The sequence below is a fragment of the Panulirus ornatus genome, chromosome 46, assembly GCF_036320965.1.
Source record: "Panulirus ornatus isolate Po-2019 chromosome 46, ASM3632096v1, whole genome shotgun sequence".
Classification (NCBI taxonomy): domain Eukaryota; kingdom Metazoa; phylum Arthropoda; class Malacostraca; order Decapoda; family Palinuridae; genus Panulirus; species Panulirus ornatus.
Window position 1 is genome coordinate 37,743,687 of NC_092269.1, and position 27,171 is coordinate 37,770,857.

The window sequence follows — 27,171 nt, forward strand, 5'->3', positions numbered from 1 at the left end:
TGTTCCTCAGGGACCCCTTTTCCAGGATCTCCTGCAGCACAAGGGTGCACTCCACTCAATAGTTGGGTCATGATAGACTCCTTTGAAGCAAAAAATTCTTTGACGAGACTGTACTCTTGTTTCACTAACAGACACTGGTAAAGCCGTACCTGAGGTTAAGAAGGGTGCCAGCTTGTAAAAGGTGTCTGCAACTGCACTGATAATGGGCTACAATATGATTCTGCATGAGACTCTATATAAGAAAGCCAGGGACTAGCATCCTGGATACAAGCAAGCTTTCAGTAAAGGTGAGGAAAGTGACAATGGGCACATCAAAGAGAAAGTTAAATAGTCAGGCAAACTGCAGGATTTCTACGATGACTACTGAAACAAATCGACAACTACTGAAAGAAACATCATCTATAAATTGTATCAAGGTTTGTTAATAAGAGTTATGAGACCCATGCTAATGAATCACAGAACTGTAACAGCAGATTGGTATATACATTTTATGGGCAAAAGATATTTCCTGAGAGGCAGAAGTGGAGAGAAAGTGACATCAAGAATGAGGAAATTAAAAAGATACAGGGTACTGTGTAGAGTGTGTTAGGTGTAGTAACAACTGAAGATCTGCAGTGACAGAGATATCTGAAATGAACAGATGTGAAGCATGACCAAAGGTGTGCTCGAGTAATATAAATGTCATTAATATGGAGGGCAAAGTCCAGGATAGAAGAATTGGGAGGCATCCAATGACCAGGGAGGTATAATACCAGTAGTACCAGCCTGAGTATCAAGAGGGTTACTGACATCTGCTGAGTGAGCCAGTATTTTAGTGGTTGTCAAGTTGCACTCCTCTGACCCAGTTAGCTGTCTTTTCTTTCTGCCTCACAAACATGTGGACTACTGGCATTCTGTATACAAACATACAATCTAACTGTGTCATATGTAACACCTGATAACACAACTCACACAGCTCATTCTTCGTAACTCTAGATTTTCCTGTGGTGAGCACTATGTACTAGCCCTGCCTTTTGGCAAAATGGTAGGAGCATTAAATAGAGGTAGTAGGTAGGAACATTTAGGCAGGATTATCTGGTAGAAACATTAGGTAAAAGCAGTAAGTAAGAACATTAGATAGAAGTAGTCATTAGGAACATTAGAAGAAGTGGAACAAACTATGCAGTGAATTATATGAATGCAAAAGATATAACATAGAAAGAAGCATCAGAGGTGTGTGAAGTATCAGAGAGAGAAACGTATAGGCATAGAATCTTTCAGAATCAGGGAAGGAATGAAATGCAAGTGTTATGAATACTTTTACTTGTGCTTAGTACCTATTTTAGATAATTTCCTCATGATAGTGAAGAGATTTTCTAGACTGTGCTAGTTCCATCTACAGAACTCAAAAAAGGTTTCATTTTGAACATTAATCATAAAGTTCAGTTAATCTAAAAACAGAGCCTGAAATGGCCAATTTCTAAAGACTGGAATTACAGAACTTATAAGAGTTAAAAACAAATGTGTAATCATATATGGATATGCAGAGAAAAAAAAATCAATGTAGTGGACAGAAACTGCTAATATGATGATAGAGTAAAATCATAGGTTCATTACATCAAAACTTGCAGAGATAAGTGTTAGTCAAAATACTGGTGTACCTTTCCTGTCACACTTAGCTCATATCTAGACTATGAGTTTCCCTTACAATCAATCATAACACAAATACTCCATCCTCTCTTTTCAGTTCAAGAGAATAAACAACTTACGAGATTATAGAAACCTAAAGATGGAAACAGTAGATCACAATTTTGCAACAGAACAAAATACTTTTTAGTTTCAAAGATCAATCAGATATCTATGCAAGCCTTCTCTGCTCAATAACATTATCAGTAATTTCAAAGATTATTATCTAAATTCAAATATGAATGTACAAAATGTACCCTTCAATGTTATCATAATGATTTTCTCAGGATCTTATTACACTAGATAAATTATTGTGAACTTGTTCTCATGTACCTATCTCTCTTTCATCTCTTATTACCACATAAACTATTCCCACCTTGGTTTCCTTTATCTACGGCTCTTGACAAACATTTTCCTGTACATGAATCAGGCATAAATGATTTTATGACTAGAGTAACAGGAGTGCCCTGGGCCACTACTGGTAAAAAAGTTTTGCAGGATCTACAAAATAAAATAACATTACATAAAACGAAAAAAAGCTTTGTCTAGAGCCAACATGAGTTGAAAAATCTTTTTTATGCACAACTTTTAACTGACTTCAAGAGGTTGCATCAGGAAAAGGTAAACAACAGCTTCATTTGCACACATCCATTCCCTAAGTGAATGAATAATGCATCAAAAGTAAAGCCCATTAGACTACACTAAAGTCTACATTGACTGTTTCATATGCCCTGGTTCAGCCCAATGACAGCACATTAATACAGTTCACTTAATCCCACACACACCTCTCGCCCTCTTCAGTGTTCAGGCCCTAATAACCTATAGCATCTCCCACTTCATCCTTCCATTTCCTTCTTGGCCACTCCCTTCCCTTTCTCACTCCACTTCCTGCATGTAAATCCTCTTAGTCAGTCTTTTCTCACTTGTTCCCTCTTTATGTCTGAACCATTTCAGTACACACTGGTCAGCTCTCTCAATCACAGTATACCTAATGCCACACTTTCTAACACAGTCATTCTTTATAGAATCAACCCATCTCACACATTTTATACTCAGGCATTTCATTTTCAAAGCATCTTGCCTCCCTCTTCTGTTCTTTTGCATTCATGGCCCAAGACACATCCATACACTACTGTTAGGACTACAATACCTTCAAACATACTCATCCTTGCCTTAACAGACAATGACCTCTCCTTCTACACACTCCTAAATGCATCAGGAACTTAGCCTCCTCTCCCACTCCATGACTCACTTCAGCCCTCATGGTTCCATCTACTGCTAAATACACTCCCAGGTACCTAAAGCACTCTATTCCCTCCAGGTCCTCCCCATTCAAAAACTCTTAAACCATCCTGTGTCATCCCCTGTAGCACCTCATTACCTTAAATTTGTTCATATATTCTCTCAACTTCCTCCTTTCAAGTTTTCCCCCAAACAAACACCAACTTCTTGAGTGTCTTTCTCAAGTCTGCAACCACAACAGCATCACCAACAAACACCTACTGATTAATCTCCAATGCCCAAAAATGCATCCTCAGTACACTGAATATATTCATACCACCTTCCAGGATTCTGTAAATTTCATCATACACGCTCTCTGGACCCATAAAAGTCACATACAATTCATTCTTTCTCCAAGTATTTCTTACGCAAATTCTTCGAAGTAAACTCTTGGTCTACACATCTGTATGGTCCAAAGTGAGGTGCCTGAGGATTGAAGAAATGAAAGTATAGTGCCCATATATAAAAGCAAAGGAAACAAAACTAAATGCTTGAGTTTCAGGGGTGTATGTTTGGTGAGTAAACATGATTACATGTATGAAAGTGCAGTAATTAAGAGGTTAGTGGCATGCTTGGAACAGCAGATTTGGTATGAGCAGTCACTATAAGTTAGCGCTAGAGACAGGATAATCATATAAGGAATGAGTGTAAAATGGAGGTATGGTAATAAAATGAGTATGATTGAGAAAGCTGAACAGGAAGTGCAGATATGGTTCGGACATGTGGAGAGGATGAGTAAGATAAGACTCATGAGGAGGATAAGAAGTTAAGGGGATAGAGAGAGACTGAGAAGATGGAAGGTTGGAATAAAAGGGGTTTTGCATAATCAAAGTTTGAACATGTAGGTAGGTGACAGGCATGCATGGGATAGAGCGACTTGGAGTTATGCAGTGTACAAGAAGCAACGTGCTGTTAATGAGTTGAACCAGGGAACATGAAGTGGTCTTGGGGAAACTAGAAAAAGGTATAAGCAACTTGGCAGTAAACTGAGGGATCTAGTTTAAGTGCATTAGAAATGACATTCAGATTGGGATGTTAAAAAATGAGGCCATTTTTATCTGTTGCTGGCACCACCTTGCTATTTAGGTAATGTCAAACTAGCATAAAAAGAATTTACAAAATCTTAAGTATATTCAACCCAAATATAAAATACATATGTTAACAAAAATATCCATGAAAACAGCTTTTCATTTCTTATCACAAACTTTTCAAATAATAACTTAAGATTTATGACAAAGCAAAACAATATCTTCTGCAGCAGCTGTTGACACATCCCCTTTGACATTCTGTCGTAGCTCCACAAGTGAAGGACGTGCACTCTCTCCAACAGGATCTCTCATCAATATTTTGGATTTGTTTGGGGCATCACTAGCTACCTTAAGCTCCCTTTTACCACCCCACGAGTAAACTCGGCCATCTAAAAACAGAATACGAGCAGCAAAGGATATGTAGTCAGAATTTCATAATTTTTTTCCTTACTGATAGTTAAAAATTTACCAAACCTTACCAAACATTCTTTATTGATAAACTTCAAATCACTCATAAATCATGAAGCTAAATAAACCTCATTGAACACAGTTAAGGATACTTTCCTATTTGACATGGGGCATTTTTCGCAAGTATAATACCCTACTCCTACTTAAGGTGATATAATACAAAAAAAGAATTCTAGTATAAATTCATATCTTCATTATGCTATATCATCATGTTATAATACTATCTAAGTGTTAACCTTCAAACACTTTATGAAAATCCTCTGAATTAACTTGTGATTATGAAGTAAATCAAAAGATTGGATGACATGAGAATAGGGAGAAAGGTCAGCTTATCTTATGAACATGCCTGAGGGTGTTGGACAAAAGAGGTAGACAAGTGACTCAGGTGGAAAAGAGTCATTCATCATGTTTATCCTTCCACTCTGTATGGTTACACATTCCATAAATAACTGGTCAACATAAACTAAGCAATCACCCAAATCCACTGAGAGTTACACAAAGTTAGTGGTGAACACTATCTCCTCCAAAAAGTAAACCTAGCAGCTCTACACTTAGATATGCTTATCCTGGGCAAGGAAAAAGTGACATGGTAGATGAGTGAGTTAATAAATGTATGTGTATACTGATTACAAATTACACACAAGAAGAAAACACCAAATGTTGAACTTTTCTACCATTTCTGTGTGTTTCCTTAGATAATATCAAACCGATAAAGCATATTCCAGCATGGATCTTACTGTATAGAATATATAAACATCTCTTTTGATGCTACAGGGCTATGCATGCATGAGGTTACCCTGTAACATTGATGGCAAGTACAATCTCATCAAAGAACTTATCATTCTAGAGCGGTCCACATTTCCCTGTTACTGGACACTGAGCAGCCTTAGGCTGCAGGAGCCTCTGGAAAGAGGTTCTGGTAACACCATGGCAGTTTAATCTATTTATGAATGAGGTGATGAGGGAGGCAAATGCAAGGGTTTTGAAGGGATGTGTCTGCAGTCAACTCGGGGTAGGGGAACCAAGTAGGTTAATCAATTTTTATTCAATGGTGATACAGTTCTGATAACTGAACCTGCAGAAGCTAATGTCTGATTTTCAAAGGGCATGTGAGACAAGAGAGCAGAAAGTTAATGTGAATAAAAGTAAGATTATCAAGTCTGGCAAGGAAAAGAAATAGGTTGGCTGAAGTAAGAGTTTGTGAAAAGAATTTGCAGAAAGTGGTGTTACTCACCTTGAGTAACAGCTATGGAGAAATCTTCACCACAGTCAACCTGTACCACCTGAGAGCGTGCTACAGGATCCATGACCCGTGCTGGTACCCTTGGATTCAGAGATCCTATGTGACCTAGCTGGCCACAAGTATTCTTCCCAGCAGTAAACACTTCCCCAGCATCTACAGAAAGACAAAAATGTTAATTACATATGAATAGGGCAAAAGGATATAAAGAAGTTAATCAGAGAGCTTCAGGCATTTGTAGAAAGGTGACTGGAAGAGGGGGGAAATAAAAGAGGGAAGACAGTTCCACAGGTTCACTCTTTGAGGGAAGAAGGAAGTAACATAACAGTCAATCTTTGTGTTGGTGGTCTCCACACTATGACTACAAGAGGTAGAAGCCAGGCACAAATCACAAGTCCAAGCCTTGATGGCAGAAACACAAGCAGACAGCTCATAAGATCAGTTACCAAAATAATACCTGCAAAATGGAAAAAGGGCAGCAACATCACGGATGAAAGAGAGGGATGGTTGGAGAGGGATAATGCCTGGAGAATTAATGAGACAAGGCTTTTCATTCCATTCTGGTAAGTAAAGAAGTACAAGAGCTAGTCCAATTATGTGTACAATACTCCCATAAGACCTCTTAAGATCTGAAATAGTTGCTCACAAGAAAACTAATTTCAGCACCTATACAACACCCATAGCTTTTGGGAAGCAAATTTTGCCATGTGGATTATAAGAGGTATCCAGGATAAAGTGGAGAATATGGCTATGCCAAACATGTTTACATTGTTACAGGGATGAATTGCAGTGTTCCAAAACTGGACACAGGGAAGCAAATGACATTTCGAAAGGGATATTGACATAAATTACATTTCAGCACTACAGACTTTAACAAGGTTACTGCATCCCCATTCCCAAAATATTGCACAGGTCTAAATTAAGAAACGTGTCCGCTATGAGAGAGAAACAAGTATTAAGGTCAGGATTGGAAGAAAAAAAACACTGAATTAGGTTAGAGTCAAATCAGTGGCATAAGAATGAACAGGATTAGATATCAAAGAGAGAAGAGAGAAAATGAAAGAACAGGAGCCTGAGAGACACCGCTGTAGATAGAATAAGAAGGAAAAGTCGCTTCATAAGTTGTTATTGCAATGTACTGACTATGAAAAGATGTTATGCATCAAAGGAAAAAGAGTATAGAAAAGACACAAGAAAGTTTTGGTAGCAAAATAAAATTCAATGAAGCCAATATCATAACTTCACTCCCAATTCCATAAGGCAGATCAAAATCAAAATGCCTCAGAGTTCACTCACACATACTCAATCCATGACTAGTGTATTAAAGTGAGCTGAGGAGTGAAATAATCAACTGGATGTGGAGCTGATGACAAACGATAAATATAAAGATAACTTTTCAAGAGACTAGCAATTCTCAAGTCGGAGAAGCCTAACACTAATATTTTGCATTTCATTAGCCTCATGCACAAAGTGAAGAAATGATTAGCACTTCTTTCATTTCTGTATATACATCTAATGTAATATAAAATTCCTCTCAAGCCTAACCTGTCACAAAGATGGAGTGATTATGACCAGCTGCAGCCTTAATAATGGCAGAGTTGGCGAGGGGACGGGAACATACTTGTACAAACGTTGCTACATCTTCTATCTGCTTCAAGGTTTCACAGCCAGCCAGGTCAGTTTCATCCACACACAGCTTGTTAAGCCTGCTCATAAATGAATAATTGAGGGTGCTGATGTAGCTTATATAAAAAGTATATAGTGCAAAATGTTAACCCACAATAATCTCATAAAAATTCAGATGGTTTAGATATTGTTAGCAAACAAGTCCATAAACTTTTGACTGCTCATACAAAAAGGTCATGGCAAACATTAATTGACATCATAACTCCAAGAACTGCTTGTAAATATTTCTTGGAATGTAACTTTGTTACTAAGCTAGTATGGGTACAGCACAATCAAGAACTCATTTTCTCAAAAGGTTAAACCTTAAACAAAAATGATAAAGGACATGAATACCTTTGAACAATCAGCAAAAACAAGCAGTTTATGTAATAATGGATGTAAGAATAAATGAACTCATGGGTGAGTCATTTATCCTGTTGTTGGTGTACTCTAAAAAATATCAGATTCACCCTCTTCATATACCTAGTTAAAAATAAACACTAAAATTCAAACAAATAAAACTTATTCAGACAGGTATACCAACAATAAATAACTATGCACAACATTTTTCATTTTGAAATGTATAAAGACTAAATGTGGTAAGACAAAACTGAAATTCAATAATGTATTTTGATTCCTTTCTTCTGAATATAAATAAATAGAGTAACAGATAAAAATCATCATCTATCAGGTAGGGAGCAGCTACATGTTTATCTATAATTGTGTGCTCTGATTGTGCAGCTAACCTATTAGAGCCACTAGCAAGAAGGACACCCGATGTGGTTGTCAGGAAGGAACAGTCATGCCCAGCAACAACACCAGTCACCTGTGGCTGCAAGCCCTGAATATCTACATGTTGTGGCCATAGTTGTGTCATGCGGGATCCTATGCCTAGTCGACCTGAAAAAAAAATCAGTTTTAGAAAGGAATTGAGATTTCAGATATGAGAGGAGCATAACAAGGGAGAAAATTTGCATCTGGGTTTGTTTGAAATGTTGTAATGCAAGCAATCACATGGTCGACATACACGGATCTGTCAGTATGGAATTGCTGAAGGAATACAACGAATGAAAATGTTTTACATTAGGCAAGATGTGGAGACTGGAGAGGGATAGAGCAAAAAATAAGGAGATCAATTAATATAGTATTTCATTGGAGAGGCCTATAAGATAAATGCTGGAGAAATAGAGAGGTATGGACATGAGGAAAACATCAGAATTATAAAAAGTGTATCTGCATGAGGCAAGCAGGCATATCTTTTTTCAATACTTTTATCTAAGCATTTAAGTTAAATCTTTCTGATACATCAACAAAGAAAATCAAACATCATTTCTGAAAAGGAGATTGTCACAAAATACAGAAAGGGGTTATCCATAAAGTTTAAAGAAAGGTGAAAAAGATTCAATTCTGTAGAATGGGTAGAATTCATGTAAGTTATTCTCTCATAATATTCGTAGGTATTGAAGGTCTCAGGATAATAATTCTATCTCATATGAAAGGCTACTGTATAATTTTAAATGGAAAAATAGCCATGAATTTCATTCTCAATGCAAGTAATAACTAAAAATTGAACGAATGTCTTACCATTACTGCCACAGCCCCACGCATAAACTTGGTGCTCAACAGACACAGCTACTACATGAGCTGATCCACATGCAACTTGTTGTACAGACACACCCAACAAGGACTCGACTATCCTCAGTTGTGCTACATCACTGGTGTTGCCATGTCCTAAGCTACCAGATGAACCACTTCCACTAGTCAAGAGAATACCCCGATCTATTGACAGAAGAAAGTTTACGAGAAAATCGCTGCCCTCTTTTACTAAGCACAGATTATGCTTCATCCAAATAGTTGTTTTCACTGGTTTTCCAAAATTAAGACTCAATACATTTCACTGATAAGACAATGGAAATAGGTAAATAATGCATAAAACACCAACTGTCTTAGTAAAGTAAAATCATTTAGAATCATAATATATTACCAGATTTCAATTCAAGGACTGTGTACTTGAGTATATCAACTATTCATCAAGTGAAAGGACAATGAGAAACATTTCCAAGTTTGGCTCTTGGGAAAGGCAAACTGATTTCATCTGAAAAAGCTGCTGAGGGTTATAGGCATAACGGTCGATGTGTCTGATTAGATAAATCAACAATAAATGAAAGACAGATACTTAAGAACTGCTTTACAGTATAAAAAATCCATTCTTTGTTTAATTCACTACCCATATCAAATCAAAGATATGTATAACTGCATTATGAGGCTTTATGCACCTAATACACCATATGTAAATGAATAAAAAAGAGGTTCTAAATAATAAAACACAATATATCAAACACAAGTGATCTGTTCCTCACAGCAATGAACACAATACAAAAGAATAATATGCTCTACACAAGACAGATAATACCCTGAAGGAATGATAAGCTTATCTAAACACAAGCGACAAGTCAATTTTCTCGAGCTATCTATAATCACACTCTTATGAAACAATTAGGCAACAAAATGGGAATCTTGTATTTCTTTATCACTCACCTGTGACACATGCTATAAAGCCATCACCACAAGCCACCTGCACAACAGTGACAGATGCTGGAGATCTCAGGATGGTAGGAATGAAGGGAACTTCCAGATCATTACCACCTGCAGCATCAGCAAATGTTACCAAAACTAATTACATTAAAAGCTCCAAAAAGTACTAATAAAAAGATGCAAAATGCAAATGGTTTGTTGTCTTAATGAGCTTGAGGTTTAGCATGCTGTGGATAAGAATTAATGACAATCAGCAGAAGATCACTGCGAGAGAGGATAAGAATATAAAGACAATATGGCAAAAGAGTTATTCATACAAAGAAAAGGAAAAACTGAAACAGCTTGTCAGAGATATAAAAAGAGGTCAGAGGGAAAAAGTTATGTTGTACAACAAAGAAAATTTCCCAACAACCCTCTTCACAAAAAAGTAAGTTATTCATATTTACATACATTAATTTAGATAACTGAGAGGGAGATGGCATATCAATCATACCATAAACAGGAGTCTCTTCTGACATTTTCTAAAACTACATGATTCCCTTTGTCCCTCCCATTGCTTCAACTCCAGTTCATTTTACACCTCGGTCATCCTTCCTAATATTCTGGCTGTTAATTCTCCCACCATCTGATTAATTTATTCCACAATAATCTTCAACTATTCTTTTTTTTTCAAATCTATTTTTCTCACTTTAACACTCTATTCCTTTTCAACAATTTTTCACTTACAAACTTACCTTTAACATCTGCAGATTTTTGCTCTTGTTTTTCCCACAGTATTACTTGCCCCATACTAGTGACTCCAGCTCGGTGACTCTTGCTGGCAGCCACTTGCACCACTTCCCCTTCACAATCACCTACTGACATTCTGTTGGCAGTTCAAAAGCTTATATCATTCTGAATAGATAAAGAAACATAAGTGTGGAAAAAATGTAGATGTGAATTCATATATTTCTGAAAAAAAAATAAGCTTTGCAAATGTACTCACTCTCGTATTCCTTCGTTTTATTTCAACTTCACCTTCTTTCCATCTATTCTCATAACTTATAAAAAACTTTTGACACTAACTTTTAACAATCTTGGTACTCCATCTTCCTGATCCAACACAACCAGCACAATTCCGTGTCTCCCTCCTGAACTAACAACTATAATCTATTCACAGCTCTGAGAAATGGTTACCAAGCAGGAGCTAATCACCCACGGGCAGAGTTGTGGTTCATCTATGTGTCTAAATGCATAAATGACATCAAGAGAGCTGTATTCCGTTGGTTTACATAAGATCAAGTGCAGGAGTAATAACTGGTTCTTATCAAGCACTAATATCTAGTGTCAGAGTATAACATGAAGTGTCTAGGAATGGTCTTTTTGGGGCAAAATTAAAAGTTGAAAATTCTATGGCATCCCATTATATCAAAAACACCATGACTTAGATACTGCGGTCTTACTAAGGAGAAAAACATATAGATATGGGATAGGAGTTATGTTCTGAATGAACATCTAGTGAGATCAATGACCATTATTGGAGCCAGGCAAGATTGATAAAATGATAATTACTACAGTACATTATGAAGCATCCATTTTGTTATATCAAGTCCTTAAATCAATAGATGCCCTCAATGTGGAAAAGGATGTTTCTTATTATGACAGAAGAAGCTATGGATGATAGTATCAATTTGCTTGAAATATATTATGGCAGAGAAGGTACGCATACCAAAAATATATTTACTTCACTGGAGTGCCAAGAGGAGACCAACAAAAAACTGACGAGGACTGAACATCTGGTTGTGGCAAATTTTTTTCACTTGTTCTAATTTCCTCACTCAAAGCCTTTTTCTCTGCATCAGTTCGTTCTTTATCAGTGGAATCTTCACTTCCACGTGATGATCGAGTTCGCGTACCAACTGAAGACAAGCGAAGTGGCCTATAAATAAGAGTGCAATTAGCCCAATATCTTCTGAAAGCATTATATACTAAGACATATATATATGAAGCCATTCATTTATAGCAGAAAACTGTTTCAAGAAACTAAATTACTTTATCTACAGTATCAGATGCCTACTCAGAAAATATCTGAAAATAAGAATACAAAAAAGTATCAATACCACTTATGCACATTAAATACTCTTAGTTTATGGATGCTTGAATGTATAAAATATACTCTACATAATTTTCTAGGTAGAAGAAAGAACACTTTCCATTTTAATTTTAGCAATTAAAACATCAAGTCGTTCAATAACTTTTCTAAAGGCTGACATAGGAAGAAATCACTGTCTAACATATGTATGTATGCTCAGTCTGTTAACTGCCTATAACTATTGCATCAAGGGTGTGTTATGTCACTGTGTTTGCTTAATCTGCTCATGGGTGGGGTGGTGAATCAGTTGATGTTTGAAATGGAACATCAAACCTATCAGATACAATCAAAATTGATCTTCTATGAAGTTTAAGGATTATGAAGATTAATAAGATTATTTCAGAAAAGAGAGTTTTGCAAAGATCAGATTACAAGCTGAAGAACTGCCATGATTATCTACAAATAGGGAGGGATTGGACTCGCTAAGAATGATCTGAAAATCCAGAGTAAAGAGGAAATGATGGGGTAAATTTCATGAGGTTAAGAGTGGAATACTAATGCCCAATGAACAGCATTATCTAAAACAGCATTTCCGAACTAAGGTACCATAAATGTCCCTTGGGGAGCCACAGGAGTTTTTACTTATATATCATAAAACAATGACATATAGTCAAGGAAAACCACAGAAAGGGTAGAGGCCTGGTTGTGGATAGAGGTTTTTGGTTTTGGTGCATTATACATGACAGCTTGAGGGTGGACATAAGCAAATAAGGCCATTCTATATAAGCTTCTAGCACAACCTTGCTATCATGTGAAATGTGGACAAATATGAAAAAAATCTTTTACATTTTTACATTACAGCAGATATGACATTTTTTAAATTTTCATAACAGATTAATTAGTAGTCATACACTGTATAAATCAAAAAATGCCTACAATAACATACATTATAGAAAAAGTTTACAATAACATAAATCATAGAAAAAGTGGGACAGGGGTGCTGCAAAACATGATAGATATGGGACAGTCATGCCATGAATATATCTCCTATAATGGGATATGGGTGCCATAAATCATAATGACTTTAGGGTGTCTTCAGTGAAATAAGGTTAAAAACCACAAAACTATAGTTATATAGAGAGAAACCAGTAAGGTCATGCTAGGAAATTCTAAGGTTTAAGATTTGAATTTGCAGTTGAAAAAAAATAATGAAGCCCAAAGAAAGACTTTTTTTCAATGACCGTTATGAAATAAGAAACACTATCACAGATTTGTTCAGCTATGTTTAAAGTGAGATTTTACCAACCTAGATACACAGCGAACCATCCCTAGATCCATGTGAAGTTTAAAGAGTGTTGGAAAAATTATTGGTTGACTTATGACCTGGTGTATATTGGGTCGCTGTGTTGGGTCCATATGGAGTAGCAGGTGTACCAATGACCTCATTTCTGCACTGTAATGTGGATTGATGGGAGCAAATATACCACGCATTATCTTCATGATGAGGGCTGGCAGGGTCTGGAGTAGAAGAGAGGGATTTGGCATATTACTGTAGAACTACGTTAAAATTTGTCCGAATAAAGTTTACCCTATTACAGAGTGTAAATATATACCAACTGGACTAAATCTAAATAAAACACAACTCCATACCATTCCAACAAAAATTCCTCCTACTTAAGAATCATGAAAAAACTTTTAAAGTATGTGAGAATATCTCATGATTCTACAAATCCACCTATTTCCATCACAAATCAAAATTCAGTTATGACATGAAAAGAATTTTTTTTATACGATAAGGAGATCTGTAAGATCAAAGAGGGGTATGTCCAAATGTAGTCCCATCAGTGCAATATGGATGCGAGTCTTACATCTTGATTGCAAAGGAAAGGAAGAAAATGGACGTGGTTTGATCGAACAGGAAGTGACAGTGAGAACAAGAAGTGCATCAGTGAATATGATCTTACCAAACGGCCAAACAGAGTGTGCTGAAATGGTTCAGGCATATGGAGAGAATGAACAAAAAGATTCACAAAAGATATATGTAGCAGAAGTAAAGAAAGCAATAAATACATCACGACCTACCTACCTACCTACAAGTAACTATGACAAGATTTTGTCAACTGATGGCTAACATGCAGCATTATCTGTTTGTCTTCCATGACAAATTATTCTTTTTGTCTTAGGTTTATGGACATTCTGTAATTATGTATGCAGGGTTCCCCTGAAATTACTTCAACCAAATATCAAGTTTTCTTTATAGTGTCTCCATTGTTATTACCTGCAGGTTTCTTATTTCTCTTGGTAGGGCAATGAATAGTCTTTGTATTGGGAGAATGAGAAAAGGATGGAAAGATGGAGTGAAGGGGTCTTTGGGGGTATCCAAGCCTGAACAAGAGTTCAGGTTTTATGCCATTCAATTCTTTAGATGCATAAAACAATTGTATAAAACAGAATTCAAGTTACTTGAATTGACTCATGGATCATATCAAACACCTTTTCTAAACCAGGATATGACTCCTGATGATGGATGATGGACAACAAATAAGCTGTCCCTAATTGTCTGCTATGCTGAGCAAAAGACAATGAAGCATTCTTCTACATATATACATATATTTCAGTGGTATTTCTGAGTCTTCAGTAAGAATTACAGTTTCATATCTTACATAAAAGTCAAAACTTTTAAACATCTTACCTCTGCTTCAAAAGCCCGCCTTAATGTCAGCATTTCATAAAGAACACAACCCAAGGCCCAAATATCACTCTTTTGATTATAAGGCTTCTCTTGACATAGCTCTGGTGACAGGTAGCATGGAGTTCCGACAACAGTGTGCGCTTTGCTCTTGCTGAAAGTCAAAGGAATACAAGAAATTATACTTCTGACTGAAAACTATTAATGAAAAGACACAACAGTTAAATAAACCTTTAAGACTAACTTTAATTAACATACTTTTTCAGTCTCTGAACTGATAATCATTTACAAATTCCATAATGAACACACTGTGTTATTCATAGAACTAATAACACAAACCTATATGACTGGGCACTGCCTTTCATGAATATGTGGACTGGATGATGAACTAACTATAAACCTAAACATGACAAAAAGATGACCTTTTTACTTTTTTACCAATACAGATTTAGTACTAATTGTCTACCTTTCCATATCTGTTAAGTTACATACTTCCACTAAATGAAAAGTGATGTGTTCCACCAGCCAAGTATCTAGAGAATAATCATGATCCCATCTATTTCATCAAGTGCAATCCTGTTTCACCTAGAAAAAGGATAGCTATCCATGTTACTGAGGAATCAACGACAGGTAGATGTAATGCCAACAATTTTATGCTCCTGTCTACTGCAGGTTATGACCTTAATTGTGGGAGGTTTAAGAGGGTTTCACAGTTGTTTTGGGATGCAGAGACAGTTAAGTAGCATAACAATTAGGTAGGATCATGTACTGACCTGTAACTGACTACAAAGAGGAAACCACAATGAAAACTGAAAATCCTAACTAATCAATCAACAACACAGTCATCCCCTTTCTATAGAAATCTAATTGTATTACCATCCACTCCAGCTGCCTTGCCACATTTCATCTTCCACTAGGCTTTCATGAACTCATCTCTCTTCATCAAACTACTTGCTATGACTCTTACTTCACACACCTCCCTGACCTAAACACTCTACATCTTCCCCCCTAACATCAAACACATTCAACAGTTTTTCAAAGTATCTAATCCATCTCCTCTTCCCCTTTTCTCTGCCTGTTGTCACCACCCTATCAATGTTCCCATTTGTTCCCTTATCTTTTCTCAATAAAAACCTCCATACAAAACATTTTCTTATTTTCCCTAAAGTTTGCTGATACTTACTCACCCTAACTCTCTCCTGACCTCTTTTTATGCCCTTCACCTTCATCTTGTCCTCTTGCTGCCATTACTTGTACATCTCCCTCATTCCTGCATGTTCAGGCCCTGATAATTCAAAACTCTTTCCCCTCCATCCTTCCATTTCCAATCTGGCTTGGTTATCCCTGGGGAGGGGGAGGAAAAAAATTCTACCTCTATATTCCCTGCATTTTGTAAAGGCAACTAAGGGGGGCATGTAAAGGTAATGTACCTTGCAACAACTCAATTCACAGACTAGTAACCAAATAACTGAGAAAATTAAATTCAGATAAACAAAGGTAAACCATGCACAAATAATGTTACATCTTGTTTTTCAACAGAAAAACATCAGTTTATGCAGATCCCACCTGCTCAGAATTTTAGATATGCCAAAGTCTCCAATTTTGACAATGCGGTGTGATCTATCGAGAAGAATGTTATTTGACTTAATATCTCTGTGAAGAATGTTGCTCTCATGAATGTGCTGCATACCGAGAACCAGCTGACAAAACAAGTGCAATACATCCTGCAACATAAAAAGAATTACAAGGAGAGAGGAATTTTCATGGGCTACTCATATTGAGAGACTTTAGCTGGAGATGCAACTGAAATAAACTTTGGTATGCACAAGAAAACAGAACAAATTTAACCAGTACCAAATAAATGTGGGACAGTTTATGTAATCAAAACAGAAAATAATAAAACAAGGTACTGAGTTCAAGGAAGTTAAGTCAAGAATCAATACAGCTGTCCAAATGCTCCCAAAATCCATCCACTCGTGGCCATGGAGCTACCAATCTCTGAACACAAAGTTCATCAGAAACTGACCTTAATCCCATAAGGGAAGGTGAGCAAGACAATAAAGAAGAAGCAAGAGAGAGACCTTGCTTCTAAATGTGCTTTTTGCAAACTCCAAGACTTTGTAAACAAACTTTTTCACCCGCCTTTATCTCAGGAGTCTTCAAAGAAGTCTACAGAGGATGAGGATCTATCTAACAAGGAAATTAATTGAAGTTACCAACAACTATAATCACAAACAACTCTTCTCCTGAAGAGGATCACCTAAAAGATACTTCTTTTACAGAGGTCCTTAACCAGCTCTATATCTCAAGGGCAATACAACTATTTTGAGATATAAAATATGTATGCGATCTGTAAGTTTTCTTTCTTTCTTTTTTTTTTTTTTTGCATACAGGTGAAAGTCCCTTTGGATCAACAGCACAGGTTGAAAGTGAATAACAGGGTTGGTTCCTAACCCCTTGCATAGCTCTTTAATGGACTCTTGGTACTCACACACCATCAAGGCTTTTACAGGTTACATAAAATACCCATTTGAAATGGAGCCAGTATCCTGGAACTAGCACAGCGACCTTCCCACTCACAAGTCAACCAATGGAGGCCGATTCAGCTGAATCATTTTCTTCTTATCTCAGATAGGAGCTTCTTCAATCTCTTCCCCAAACAGCAACACTCTTGGCCCATGTCCCTCCCAAACAGATAACACATAAACTCACCTTCTGAAACATCATTAAACAAATGGGTATTCAGTGTAAATTTGACAAACAACCAAACTCCTTTCGATGTGGTGACCAAATTATCATCCTCCATCAGACTTTATAAAAATGGAAGATTTAGACTAAGAAAGTAGTTTGTTTACAAGTCAGTTACTAACGACAAGGAAGGTGGTCAATACTTGTTGCTTGGTTTACAAAAAAAAAAAGTCTGATGATGTGCTGAAAAACAAACACAAACTAAGCAAAGGTTCTAAGCCTGTCACATCTTTGGGTTGCTATAGGGATCAGCAAACATTTGGGGAATATCATACTTTTGCTCCTTGCAATAACACACTCCTCTAAACACACTTCCCTCACCAATCAAATTCCTTATAAATATATGTTTTGTTACCATCTCTTAAATTGTCACAACTGACCTCCTCTTGAAGTAGGTTCCCCTCTCCACGAGAGCGAAGATAATCGTACAAGTTGCCTCCAGGTGCATACTCCATCACAATCATCATGGTGTTATTATCCAAATAATTTTCATAGTATTCTATTATGTTTGGGTGTTGAAGCATTGCTAACACTCGTACTTCATTCTTTGTCAACTGCAAAAATAATGAAACTTAAGAATCATCTAAAGAGCAGCAGCATCAATAATAATGGTATGGTAGTTTGAAATACACAGTGAGCTAATTACATTATGCACCAAAACAAAGGCTAACTTTCATTAAAAGTCTGCTGTTTTTGCTGATTGTAGTGAGTTTCGTGGACTCTGAACATGGCTGTTAATCTACCAATATTGGAAGAATCCTCTTTAAACCTCCATTTAAAATTTAAGGAAAAATCATAAAAATTCAAAATATTCAGCTTTTCTACAAATCACAAAAAATTATAAACTATCCAGCTTGATCAATTCAATATGAGCACATTAAGTGCCCTCATCAAAATATATTCAGTATTCATTGTACACAGTATACACACAGCAAAACATCTTTTCAAAAATTTTCTACGGATTACTTGTCAGTACAAGCACACAGAGTAACCTCTTTACGTGATTAAATTCTGTTTCACTTTACAATCCAGCAACTAACTCATTTTTAAAACATTTAGATATAGATATCAAGATGTCATGGGAGTCATGGGAGCCACTGACCTACTGAAGCTGACTAGACAGCAGAATGTCCAAAAATTTACCCAAAACAGATACTCACAGTCAACAGGATCAATATGCTATGTCACAGCTTTATATGACAAGAGGAATCAACCAGACGGATTATCAGTTTAGTATTGAGTGACTCACCTCACACTCTTCTTTGGTTATCGATTCTAATGGAATCTTCTTGATGACTACATGCTTATTGTCAGACAAGCGCCGGTAGAGGTACACATTTCTGTCAAGAAAAGATTTGATTCATGTAAGCAGCAGATATGTCAAAAAGTTGCGGGTTCTGGTGTACAAGAATGAAACTTAACAAAGATGTAGGTCGTGACCCAATGTAAAGTTTTCATAAGTGGACTTGCTAAGAAAAAGTCTTCAGTTAGTCTAGGCAGCTAATTTCAAATATCTGGTGTAGTGCATGGCAACAAAGTTAGTGTTGTATCAAGGTTATACCGCTTTGTTAGCATGATGGTTTCGTGTAATGTCAATTTTGTTTATTGTTTTGCAATTCTACTTATATTTTTGTTTAAAAATTCAGAAGGTCTATGTTCTACATCGCCAATAAAAATCATTCGTCTTTATTTTGCAATGACATAAGATTTAGTTTGTGCATATATTGCAGCTGAAACTTTTTTACTCATGATCAATGCAATGTTTTGGAAGTGATCAAAATTACTTCATGTCTAAATGGAGGTAACTGAGAAATTCAAGCTTTATTAACTCTGGGAGTCACAGCAGCTTGGTCTTTCCATGGAGGCACTGGTAAAGACTTTGCGGAACAAGTGCCTTTGCTGCTAAGCTGTTACATCTGAACTCCAGCAATGGCCAGCAAAATCAAAATAATGTTATGATGGAGTTGGACAGGAGCTCTCCTTCCTTATGTCAAACATCATGTTTCTGTGAAATGACTTACTGCCCATGCCAAATGATTTGCAATGCTCGAATGACAGAAATAGCATAGAAATACCTCTAGTGAAACACTGGGCCAAGTATCAACCATCATACTAAATTTAATTCCACAGAACTACATGTAACAGTGGATATCAGCTCCACATGTCATGGACATGAGAGATCTCATCTACCCAGCTGTGGTATCTTATGTTTGCCTGCCTAGAAGATACGAGAGCAACAACATGAGACTTTCATGAAAGTGAATGAATGAATGATTAATACTTATTAGTGTCAATCACGAACAACAAACTGCATTATTTACTTGATTCCATCCATGAGAAAAGTCTAGGGTAAGCCTATACATGTCTTCTCTGAAGAATGATATTTCCATATTCTCAAAACTCTACACTGCCCACCAGTTTGATGGTGACTTGATAATGTTTTCCATCAACAGAACCAAGTATTTCCCCCCTCAGCATCTCAGCTATTCAAGCTAAGGCTGAAAACCTAAACCTCCCAGATGTCAACAATCAGACTACACTGTAAATGATTCCAACAAACAATCAGTTCATCTGTTACTGTCGTTCTGAAAACTAGGTTAGGCTTTTATATGTTCTATTAATATGTTACTCGTGTATTACGTGCTTTTACATTAAATGACACCACATCCTTCTTAACGTACCAATACACAGCCCTCATCACTCCGGAATCATTCAGTGTAATATAATTCTCTAAATTATGCTCCAAAGCTGCTTTTGTATTCTCTCAGCACTACACTAGCACTACAGAACAATAACAATCAACAGTTAGATGCTATAGCTATGCGCAGCTCTTCTTGACAATTACCATTATTTCATACCTTTGGCATTTCTACATGCTCGCCTTGGCCTTTTCTCTTCCCTTAAGTTATCTGGCGTCGTGTACCTCAAATTCCTACATAATCTGATGCTTGGTGTAGTTCTTAATGGGTTACACTTAACGTAAAGCTCTCGCGTCTTCCTAAGCCAATCCTGAGACTCCATCCTGACGGGCGTTCACTCCTGCCTCCACTATCAACATAAAACACATTATTTTTTGTTAATGGCTTTACAAGGAGCATTTTTACTCAGTGTGAATACTACCCTGATGTGCAACTCCACAGACATGATCACACTATCACAAAGCCAAAGGTATAATAGTAGAATACATAGAGACTAAAGAGTCACTTTGACCGACCCTTACCCATGTATAGTTTCCTTGAAAAATGAATAGTGTCACTCTACATAAACTTACCCATATGCTCCTCTTCCAACTGCCTGCATCATCTCGTAGTTATTCATCGTTGCACTGCTTTACCAAGCACGAAAAATAAGATAGAACCACTACATTCAATCAGGTGTTGACTGGAACAACAAATGTCAGGCCACGGTATCATGGTAGCGACTGGTCCTACCAACGCATGATCCAAATAGCGAATAATCTCAATCGCCATCAAGAAAGTAAATGTATGAAATACTAATCTGTCTAGCTATGAGAGATTAATTATGTTCTTTTCGTGCCTCCATTAATTTTACTCGTAAGATTCATGGGTCTGATCAGATTAATACAACCTCCGTAACATAAGTACCTGGCAGTGTAACTCGCCTTTCCTGTTGAAATGCCCAAAGATGAAGAAAAAATAATCTCCACATCTTAACATTCTTTTCATACCCAAAAACCTCACCTTTCTTCATGTGTGCAAAATAACTCAAATGTACTTGAGGTACTCTTAGATCTTATAAATACATGAATACTATATTGATTTCATACTTATACTCTAATTATTTTCATATGGTCTGATTTATTTCCATTTTTCATCAATTATATTCATCACTATTGAATCATATTTCTTTGTACATGAAACTGGACTACATTTACTCATATCAATCTCGTCTCACACGTCCATACAGTTGATTTATTATGCCTATGGAATTGGTATTCTAATAAGAAACTTACCTTAGAACTTTTGAGGTAGCCGTCTTTTCATTCTGCCTCACTCACATGTGGACTGCTGACATTCTGTCTACAAACCCTTCATAAAACTTAACTCATTAACTCACACATCTCATCCTTCAGAACTAGATTTTCCTGCAGATCACTATGCACTTGCCCTGCTGCCTTTTGGCAAAATGGTAGCAGTAGACAGTGGTGGGAAGGGACATTTATGCACAATTATCATGTAGAAACATTAAGTAGAAGCAATAGGCAGGAGTATTTGATAGATGTAATTATTAGGAACATTAGATAGAAGCCTCTGCAAACATTGCATTAGACCTGCCCACTGCCAGTGGCCTATCAAGGGTGACACTAAGAAGTGGCACTGAAGTTCTTTAGCTATGAAGACTGTTGCCCTGGCAACCCCTTTGAGGGAGTTCCTATTGGAACAGGTGTCAGAGATACAGATGGAAAGATAAAGTAAAAACCTTATAGGTTACACTTGGCAAATAAAATACAAGATTTAAAACTATTTACATTTATTTCAACTCTTAAATATATGTACAATACAAAATGTTAAGCAAAGACTTAAAACTGATATAGTAATGAAGGATTTGCAATTTGTATTAATAAAGGAAAAATGAAGTGCTATCTTTGAAACCACCAAACTATGAATATAACCTACATATCAATACTAGGCAAAATCATAGGATCTTACCAGCAAAACCGATTTCAAAAATTATGAAGAGGCAGTTAATTACATCTACACCCAAATGTACTGAATTGATAGTTACCACTGAATATACACAAAATTTGAATGCATTTCTGAGGAACCCACGAAACACTTAAATTCTGCTAATGTTTAACACCTTTGAACAAAGACTTCACGCTATACAGCAGGTAATGTTTTCTCAAAAAAACTGCAAAATCAATACTCTATCATTTGTAAATACAGATGAAGGCTTACAAAGGTTCTCCTGGTTTGAGTAAGCAGAGGAATAGATAATAAATTCCTGTCATTATTACTCTTCTTCTTCTTCTTGAGCAGCTTTTGCTGCCTTCCTCTTGGCTCTTTCCAGCAACCGGCGTTCTCGTTCATATTCCTTCATTCTCATTACATAACTGAGAAAACAAATTATATTAATCATAAGCAAATGCCAATTCAATTCTAATTTAAAATCTTATGCAAGTATTGAAATACTGTCAATATATGTATTGAACATTTACGCAGCCCTATCCCTGGGGATAGCAAAGCAGTGTCAAGACTTTCTGTATGAAAGAAATGGAAAAGGAGTAAGATTTTGTAGTAAAAACTGCTACCTTATCATCATCATATGGAATGAGACATACCCTAGGTTAAAAAAATTAGAGTTATTCAGTGAATACATATAATATTAAGTACAGTACTTACTCTTCATATTGACAGTTAAGGTACGCATGCTTTTCATGTCCACATTTATAGACTAATGGCCAAACTCTCTGACGGCATGCCCGAGACTGTATGGCTAAGTGTGCACAATAGTCCCGAGATTTCAAAGGAAGCTGGGCAGACTCCATTTCTTCAGGTGTTGCCAACATTTCTGAAGATATAAAGACATGTTTTATGAATTAGTTATGCAACCCCAAGACCCCTTTACGGGGCTCGTACCTTGAAGACACGGAACACAGATTTTTACGCAAAGCACTTCGTATACAAATAACTATTAGATAAAATATACGAGAAATATATGAAAATACTAAATCTACCCTGTTATTTCTAACTTACTATTGTGAGTTCTAACCACTGGTGATTTTCCATTTCTATCAGAGTATGTACACAAGTGCCATGGCTCATTTAGTTTGGAAGGAAAACAGCGAGTTCAGATGGATAAAAAGATACAGAATCTTAACCGTGATTAAAGGATCTCACTAACTTCAATGAATTCCCTGTATATCCTATCTGCCCTCACCCAACACATTTCCAGAATGGTAGCATTCCGTGCAATGCGTCAATTATAATAGAAATCTGGCATTTCTAGACCCTCTGGGAAGTTTTCTAATTGTAGTGCAGCTTTAGTCGGTTTGTGAGACAACATACGAACTGAATGATGCTCCAAAAATTCTGACCAGGTGCCAGGTCCAGTGTATGCCTTCCACAAGATGATTACTTTCCTAATACTATTAAAGAGGCATGAGGGATTACACCTAACATTCCACATTCTACATCAACTCTAATAAATACTCTGTTATTCTCGAAGAAAATGTTAATCACATATACACAAATTTTGCATTATGCTCAATAAACAAAAACTCGGGGTCAATCGAACTTCACACAAGTCCAACCCTTTCCTTACGTCTCTCTTTCCTCCCCTCTGGGAAGCCGTACAAAGGGTCAAAAGTGGGTCCTTTCGTAAAATCAGGCTGCACAGCGGGTTCGCCTAAGAACTGGGTGTACACTTGCCCCATTGCGAAATGATTTCTTAAAATATCTTGATGGGACGTCTCTCTCTCTCCTCCAACCCAGCTGATGTCTGTACACAGACGGTCTCAGCCGGTGAAGAAATAAATCATTTGTATTCTAGAATTCATCTTAATGTTTTCTTAACTTGATTCACCCTAAAATATAATCTAATGAATTCGAATTCCAACTCTTCGATAAATATATGAGGCTATTGTGATGTGGAATATTATACATTAAATTGTACTCGAATGCAGTGTGTCAGCTCGGGATGTTGTGAACACCTCAGCAGTAAAAGCTACCAGCGAGCAGCCCAACTAGCGATCATCTCAGCTGATCGCCTAGGTAAGAACGAGGGGAAATATTGTTTTAATAAATTCACTGCACTCCAGGGTGTCAAACCAATACACTTACAATATAGAACATAAAAAGGGGGGAAAGTGTTATCATATATGCATCTAAATACTTTTTAAACCATATCTAAGTCTTTCCTAAACCATTGCCACAACCTTAATATTCATTCAGGGTCCAAATATCCAACTATATTAAAACAGGACTTTTAGTCAGATATAAACCAGGTTGTTAGGTACTTTGGCTATAAATCATGTGATGGAGAAGAAATGTCTTCTGTCCTTCAGTTTCAACTTATAGCCATTCCATTACTTTAATTTAACCCACATGCTCCATTGCTTTATATGAGTATTACTTTATAATGATGATAAACCAGTCTACTTTTGATACGCGATTCATATTTTCATTTTCTTTAAGAGTACAAAAAATTAGTAATACTACAACGTATACTATAAATACATGAAACACACTAAAAAGTACATTTCCTGATTGTCTGTTTTATGTGAATTTAACTGATTATAGCATAAAAAGGGGTCTATAAAACCGTCCCTAACATAAGCATTCCCCAAAATAAGCTATTGCGAGTTGCAGCAAGGTGTTATTTGTCTGTTTAAAATATTTCATTCCATTTCAATTTGAAAGTCCCGCCGGCAGATGTCAAGGAACTGCCATTTTGACCAGGAGCGTACAGCGCCAAGCTACTAAATCCACCGGACTTCAGGCATCAAAAAATAATTGAGAGGCTACATACTCTCTGACAGATACCAAGTAAATATGCCACATATCAAGTATATATATATATATATATATATATATATATATATATATATATATATATATATATATATATATATATTGCCTGACGAATGGTCTTTCAAAAGAGAAAGTTGTTGCGTATGCAATCATTCTGACCTCATAATGGCGGGGCTAATTTCACGGTTCCCTCCAGTGTTGTTATCATGGACGGCCAACATCGTATTGTATGTTCTGCTGTTCTACTCTTCATAAGCTTCACGACACACTCAAACGTCCGCGTTAAAATGCAATCTTGTATCCAAATCTAATAACCCTAATTTTCGAAAGTCGCGCCATCTATACTCGGCGCTGTTTTCCGTGTGTTCGTTTGTACGTCTAATATTACTAACGGGCCGTCAGTTATCAGTAAATGAATTAGCCATAATTTTTTTCACCATCTTACAAACAACCACATGTCTCGCTCGATCCGCTTAACTGGAATAAAATCTTTTTAACAATTCCTAAATTGTTTAGTTTCATAAGCAAAAACATAATTACGATATTTTTGCAGTATAAAATAAACAATGTACAGTAAGAATCTCCCCTTTATCCAAATTATGTATTTCGATATATAACATTGCAAAATATTCATCATCAGAGCGTCTTTAAGCGACAACTGATCGTAAATATATTACACTAAATAACTATCAAGTTACTTTGTAAATTCAGAGTAAGATTTTTTTCTGGAGGTTTAAGGAACACTGTCATCATACTGTCAAAATTATCAAAAATTCTTTTTCTGAAGTTATGGAGGAATGATTGAGGGTGGAACAGCTGGTCATAAGGAACAGTTACTGGGTCGAACGGGAAGGGGTATGACGTCACGTTGGGAGGCGGAGCTTGGGGCAAAGTCCTTTGGCTGTTGGTGGGTTGACTCGGCCTGGCTTTCCTCCTAGGATTTTGAAAGGAACCTTATATATATATATATATATATATATATATATATATATACACACACGCAATGTCAAATTCAAACTTCTTTACGAACACTGGTTGGTAGCCATTACTCTGAAGCATTCCCTAAAAAGTGGTTCATGAGAAAAGTCCTTCAGTAATGGAGAGCCAGCATAGTAACCGCTTCTTATGTTGTGTTGTTTGGAAACTTCTCCTTCCCGTCAGTCAACAAGCTTCATATTCCGAACACGGAATGGGTTGCGGGGGTGTGGGGGGACTTTCTCCATTCGTGACAGTTTTGACAAAGGTTGGGAGAAGGGAGAAGAAATAGGAATGTCAATTTAGATCGGATTTACTTAACCTTTCCTTGTCATTATGGCTACCCCGTCAAAATGAAAGCATAATAATAAATCTTATTCTCTATAAACCGGTTTGTTTGGCCTCTCTCATTGGGAACGACTCCCGAGATCCCTGTCAATTTTCATACAAAATCGAGGTTCCAAAAGCAGACCATAAGAGTGCGTTGTTGGGTTGAGCTGAAGGGGTGACGTCATGATGGGAGCCGGAGCTGGGAACTTTTTTTTTACCTGCTCCACGCAATGATGACGTCACGGCCAGTAATGACGTCAGTGCCAGGGCCAACACAACAGCCCATCGTATGACTTGCTGCTGGAAACTTATATATACAGAAACCCTCCCCACCCTTTTAGCATATATATATATATATATATATATATATATATATATATATATATATATATATATATATATATATATATATATATAGTCTTGACACCTAAGGAAGTGTGGGTTTCTTGATCCTACGACAACAGACTAAAGGAAGGAGTTGAAGATTTTTTCCGGATGCTGGAAGTAGCTTTTTAGCTTGGTGATGGCTACCTTAATGACCCTACGAGTTTATTGGCCTACACCCTAAACAACCAACCCTTTTAATAGCATAAACTGAGCTACTATTACAAGGTATATAACCTGTACCTTTATTTGTATGAAATAAAAACCACTAGCCTTGAAGCAAATATATAAATTCGCTATTACAGTTACCCAAAGAAACTTTTGTTTTCTTTGATGGTAAAACTTCCATTTTCTATTATTTTCTTGGCTTATGGAGCACTGCCTCTGACCTTGTAGTATATGTAATTAAGCCATTTATTTATTTTCTGGTGGGGTGGGGGGGAGGCTCATAGCCCTAGCGAAGGGTGTATCGTTACCAAATGAATAGTACAGAATGGGCAATCCATTCGTCCATTAAAAGTAAACTGTACACTGTAATGTATATTCACAATTACAGTAGCGCCAATTATCAAGCAAAGGAAAATGGTTATGATTTGGCT

At 36.6% G+C, this 27,171-nt stretch overlaps 2 protein-coding genes across 7 annotated transcripts in view; both read right to left on the minus strand.

The window, feature by feature from the left end:
* LOC139763243 (serine/threonine-protein kinase Nek8-like) overlaps positions 1 to 20,801 on the minus strand; it is a 71,992-nt gene extending 51,191 nt beyond the window's left edge. Inside the window, exons 1-15 of one of the 6 annotated variants that reach the window (XM_071689145.1) lie at positions 20,662 to 20,785; positions 20,249 to 20,433; positions 18,640 to 18,730; positions 17,771 to 17,944; positions 16,209 to 16,366; positions 14,646 to 14,796; positions 13,260 to 13,471; positions 11,606 to 11,800; positions 10,617 to 10,747; positions 9,886 to 9,993; positions 8,932 to 9,126; positions 8,094 to 8,247; positions 7,228 to 7,388; positions 5,677 to 5,838; positions 4,053 to 4,363 (exon numbers count right to left, since the gene is read on the minus strand). In XM_071689145.1, the coding sequence (XP_071545246.1) occupies positions 4,167 to 4,363; positions 5,677 to 5,838; positions 7,228 to 7,388; positions 8,094 to 8,247; positions 8,932 to 9,126; positions 9,886 to 9,993; positions 10,617 to 10,747; positions 11,606 to 11,800; positions 13,260 to 13,471; positions 14,646 to 14,796; positions 16,209 to 16,366; positions 17,771 to 17,914 (1,968 nt within the window). In that variant the 5' untranslated portion in view covers positions 17,915 to 17,944; positions 18,640 to 18,730; positions 20,249 to 20,433; positions 20,662 to 20,785 and the 3' untranslated portion in view covers positions 4,053 to 4,166. Of the gene's footprint in view, positions 1 to 4,052; positions 4,364 to 5,676; positions 5,839 to 7,227; positions 7,389 to 8,093; positions 8,248 to 8,931; positions 9,127 to 9,885; positions 9,994 to 10,616; positions 10,748 to 11,605; positions 11,801 to 13,259; positions 13,472 to 14,645; positions 14,797 to 16,208; positions 16,367 to 17,770; positions 17,945 to 18,639; positions 18,731 to 20,248; positions 20,439 to 20,661 lie in introns of those variants that run through there. The other 5 variants (XM_071689144.1, XM_071689143.1, XM_071689146.1 and 2 more) reach the window with 5 other exon arrangements.
* A 1,063-nt stretch (positions 20,802 to 21,864) lies between these two features.
* On the minus strand, positions 21,865 to 24,062 carry ND-B18 (NADH dehydrogenase (ubiquinone) B18 subunit). Its single transcript, XM_071689153.1, has 3 exons — positions 23,676 to 24,062; positions 22,754 to 22,922; positions 21,865 to 22,464 (listed from the first exon to the last, which is right to left on the minus strand). Exons 1-3 carry the CDS (start codon positions 23,785 to 23,787, stop codon positions 22,365 to 22,367), a joined length of 381 nt encoding a protein of 126 aa, XP_071545254.1. The 5' UTR covers positions 23,788 to 24,062; the 3' UTR covers positions 21,865 to 22,364.
* Between the last annotated feature and the right edge of the window lie 3,109 nt (positions 24,063 to 27,171).

Bases quoted from the DNA above. Each gene is read 5' to 3' on its own strand.
- ND-B18 (XM_071689153.1), bottom strand. From the start codon at position 23,787: ATGGGGCAAGTGTACACCCAGTTCTTAGGCGAACCCGCTGTGCAGCCT. The intron at 22,923-23,675 runs GTAAGGAAAGGG...TTATATCTTCAG, and splicing joins AGAGGGGAGGAAAGAGAGAC to AAATGTTGGCAACACCTGAA. The intron at 22,465-22,753 runs GTAAGTACTGTA...TTGTTTTCTCAG, and splicing joins CTTAACTGTCAATATGAAGA to TTATGTAATGAGAATGAAGG.